At 45.6% G+C, this 4444-nt stretch overlaps 1 protein-coding gene across 1 annotated transcript in view; it reads right to left on the minus strand.

The window, feature by feature from the left end:
- Positions 1 to 2323: 2323 nt before the first annotated feature.
- LOC104521614 (T-cell activation Rho GTPase-activating protein) overlaps positions 2324 to 4444 on the minus strand; it is a 3127-nt gene continuing 1006 nt past the window's right edge. Inside the window, exons 2-4 of the mRNA XM_010163672.1 lie at positions 4408 to 4438; positions 3707 to 3824; positions 2324 to 3501 (exon numbers count right to left, since the gene is read on the minus strand). Coding sequence (XP_010161974.1) covers positions 2324 to 3501; positions 3707 to 3824; positions 4408 to 4438 — 1327 coding nt within the window. The remainder of the gene's footprint in view (positions 3502 to 3706; positions 3825 to 4407; positions 4439 to 4444) is intronic.

Consider the following 4444-nt stretch of genomic DNA (forward strand, 5'->3'; position numbering starts at 1 on the left):
CAATGTGTAGAACTCCTCTCTCCTCCTTTTTCTCAGTCTATTGAAATACCTTACAAGAAGTCCCAAATGGGCTTTCTTATCCAAGAGCTAGAAGATTTAGGCTCATCTGTATTGAATATTTAGAGCCCAGGTAAGCTTTCTGAGTGTGGTTGTCAGGTCTGCCTTAGGATACCTTGGACCTAAAGAGAGACTCTGCTCATCTGTGGTAAAGGGACCATGCTTATTCTCCCTGGGTCTTCCTGAGGAAGGGAAACGAGCAGTTCCTCATCTTGATGTCCTTAGTCCTTGTCACAGTCAAAAAGAATGAGTCACCAAAGAATTAGCCATGTTGTTGTTTGAGTACATTTTGAAGTTCATGTTTTCTCTTCTGTGGCTTCTGAGCCCTTCCGTTGCATGTGGATTATTTCTTCACACTCGTTCTACCATGAGGGCAAGATGCTTGTGTTTTTTGCAAAAGAAAGCTGTCATTCCCACTTGACACAGGACAAGAGGCAACAGGCACAAATTAAAACACATGGAATTCCATCTGAATGCAAGGAATCACTTTTTCAGTGTGAGGAGAGTCAAACACGGGAACAACTTGCCCAGAGATATTGCAGAGTCTCCATCTGTGGAAATATTAAAAAACGGTCTGGACGTGGTCCTGGGCAACCTGCTCTATCTGACCCTACTTGAGCAGAGGGTTGGACAGGAGGATCTCAAGCTTCACCTATTTTGTGACTCAGGAGATGCAGATTCCAGAAAATGGCAAATGCCTTTTGCAGCTTGCAGCAGAGCCCTCTCATTCAGCTTGCTTGGAAGGAGAGTGCCACTGCTTAGGGGGCAGAGTCAGGTGGCATTTTCTATAGTTGCAGCCTACCAGTATGGTCCTTCTCACGTTCTTTTTCCTGTCAGGCCAGGTACTATCCTTCCTCTTTCTCTGTGTCCTGTAAACACCTACACCTGGCAAACATCATACCTGAGATGCTGGTATGCTATTTTCTAGTCTGCTCCACTTTTGGAGCAGCATTGCCTCTTTGCAGCTGCCTGTCCACCTCACTGATAGATAATTGCTGTTCCATGGCAGTGTAACTTGTTTTCCTGACAGAGAGGGATTTGTTCCCAAAATCTAGCCTGCAGCCTCTTACAACAATAGTAGTGATACTGCTGGTCAGTTACTTTCCTTCCTGCTGCTTAGATAAGCCATGTCATTCAAGCAGACCTGCAGTACCTGTGGAATAGTGTAAAAGTACAGTACATGTAGTGCCTGGCTGCTTTAAAGACAGACAACGAACAGTGTAGCATTCATGCAGAAAAATGTTTTATTGTAGTGAAGTTACACAGGAGAAGAACAAAAGTCTCCCTGCTCCTGGTTCAAGACTATGCTGAGCCATAAAAGGAGAGGTAAGTGCTAACCAAAACAAGTTCCTACATGTAGAAACCACATTGCACTTCCAGTCATTTTCACAAGGTTGTAAGGACACTACCTGTTATTTTCTTTTTTGTCTTTTTCATCTTTTTTTTTTTTTTTTCTTTTTTTTTTTTAATGAGCTGCAGCTCTAACTACTTAAAGCTGGAATCCAGAATGTTTCCTTACCGGAGTTTTTGTTGTTTGAGGTTTTTTTCCCCTCATAAAAGCTTAGCCTCTTTCTGCTTAGCCTGTCCAGTTTTAGACTAAAAGCACCTCAGGCCACATGAGGATTACTTGGTACGTTCCCATAATGACCTTGTAAGGTTTCAGTGGCTCTAAACCCAGGCTTGGTGTACAACACTAAATGCTGGTTAGTGGTCAGATCATTCTCATCACCAGTAAACAGGAAGAGGGAACTGCAGCAGGTACAGGGGGATTATGGAAGAGTGCTTAAGTGGCCTTGGTGACAAAACAGCTCTTCCTTGGTTCTTAATGCAGAAAATCACCAAAGCATTGCATCAGCCTGACACACACACACACGACAAATGGCATGGAGTCTGTGACCATTCAGAAAAGAAAAGGAAGGTGGGACAGGTTTTGGACCTGCCAACCTTTTAATTGTCCTTTTGGGGATACAAATACAACACTGTTTATCAACTACTACCTAGTTTTCCCACACAACAGGTTATGTACAGCATATTCACTTACATTTTTACATAATAATATACAGGTCTTCCCCACCACCACCTCTCGTGGTGAAAGAATGTGACATGTCAAGCTGACAGACATTTCAGGAGAGCCTCAAGGAAAAAAAAGTTCATGCAGAGCTAGCTTATTCTTGGTCTCTTGAAAGCAAAACCATACAAAAAATGAGCAAAATGACTATTTTTACAATATTTACTTTGCACAGTCCAAAGAGGAGGGATAGGCTTTTTAAACATAGGATTCCTTAGCATACTGGATCTGGTCTACCTCAAAAACTGGCTGGCTGCACCTCCGAGCCACATACTCAAGTTTGTTCTTTTGACAGGATTCAGACATGGCTCTCAGTCGGTAGACTCCTGGGGTCACAGGTAAACTCACACGGGAGTTTATTCCAACAGTGATGCTGAGGGTTTCGGTTTCCACATCAGAACCCTTTGCTGCAGAAACTCTGCCATGAGGTAGGTCCCCTAGAGCTGTATATGCTGCGTCTGGTGGGCAGCTGCTGCATGGATGAGGCGACAAAGCGTCCTGGTTTGACAACTTTAATCTCATACTTTGAACTGTGAGATTGTGGGAGGTAACGTTAGTGGTCAGGCAGTTTTTAGTAGCCTCTTCATAAGAGGGTGGACTTCCAGGATTCCTCTGGTCTACCTCTCTGAACACTTCATCAGCTGACCTGAAACGGGGCCTTTGCTGATACGCCATAGGCAATGGTTTGTCATCATCAGGGCTGTTCTGGACAACTCTGCAGGAGAAATGATCTTCTTTCTTTGTGAAACTGTCTCTCTGAAAACCCATGTTTTTTCCAGGCCCCCAGCTCTGGGTTTTTATTAGTGTTTTCCTGCGATTTGCAAAAGAGAATGACATGGAATGCTTTTTGATCTCTCTGCTAGGTGTACTGCAGTCTTCTGTGGCCTTGGTGGAAAAGGACTGCGGCCTATTTAAAAAGGTTTTTTTGGGACTAGAGGGTGAAACTACTGGGGAGCTGGTGAAGACTGAGCCATCAGAACTCTCCAGGGAACAACTGGAGGATGTTTTGGGTAGAGAGTCAGTTGATAATTGCGAAGCTAAGATTGCAAGCGGTTTCTCCAGTGCCTCCAACCCCAGCTGTTTCTGCTGAAACGGAAAATCGTCCTCACTTTTGTTCAGCTTCTGTTTCCTTATCCTGCCTTCAAGGCGATTCTGGAAGGACAGGTCTGGCTCTGAGTACCTCCTCCTGTCCATCGTGCTGATGTCATTTCTGAAATTAGTCAGTGAAGGGGCAGAGATGCATGTTGGATATCTTCTGCTCACACTAGTGCTCCTCCCTTTGGGCTGCTCCATCTGAGAGGTACAGGAGCTGCCTTCAGCTTCAGGATCTGGGCTGTCATAGGCAGAGTCATTCTGATGAACAGCACATAGGTGTTCTGTGGGGAGAAAGCACCTGTTAGTTTTCATTGACCATCTGAGGATGAAAGGGAACTATATGGTAAGAGTTCCTGTAGAAGAGCACTACAACAGTGTCTTGAAACCTCCGCAACTCTCTGTGTTTCCACAGATGTATTCCCACGTCAAATTAAAGAATGTGGCCCAGCAGCCCCAGTCGGTGACATCCCCATTCCATTCTCATACCTGTGGAGCTGTCTGTGTGCTCTGGTGACTCCTCAGATGAGGCACAGACAAACAAGGCAATGTCCTCTCCAAATATTTCTGAGCAGTTGTTTATCAGGAACTCCACCAACACTGTCACCTGCACACAAAAAACAGTTTATTTCAGTCAAAAGGGCTGAAAATATATAAAAGAGTCTTTCCTGCTCCTGCCTGCTGTCTTTGTATGAAGGGCAGCACAGAGCAGGGTGGCTTCTGCCAAACTCATAGAATCACTGAATCAGAGTACAAGGTTTGAAGGGACCTCAAGGATCATCTGGTCAAACCTTTCTTGGCAAAAAATCCTAGCTTAAAGTCAGAGGGTGAGTCCACTCTGGAGGATGAGGCCTGATGCTGCAGACAAATTGATCTGCCCTGATACAAACAAAGCGCCACCAGCCACAGCTTCAGTCTCGCTGTCCAGAGGCCCCACAGGTGGCAATGCCCACAGCCCTTGCTCTCTGTGTCCAAAGTATTCTGGAGCTCTGATATGACCTAGGGGACAGCAAGGCAACTGCTACTTTTGCTTGGAGGAGGCGAGACGAGGGGCGGCCTCACCCATCACATAGCAGGCACCTGAGCGGAGGGGCACTCTGGATGTCCAGGGGTGCTGCTTTGTTCAGCTTTTGCAGTGGCAGTGGGATCCCTATGGGTGGCTCTGAGCTGCCCTGAAGAGTTCAACACACCTTGTCATTCATCTCCTTCTGCACTTCCAATGGGAGC

Source organism: Antrostomus carolinensis, unplaced genomic scaffold (genome assembly GCF_000700745.2).
Source record: "Antrostomus carolinensis isolate BGI_N321 unplaced genomic scaffold, ASM70074v2 scaffold18112, whole genome shotgun sequence".
Taxonomy (NCBI): Eukaryota; Metazoa; Chordata; class Aves; order Caprimulgiformes; family Caprimulgidae; genus Antrostomus; species Antrostomus carolinensis.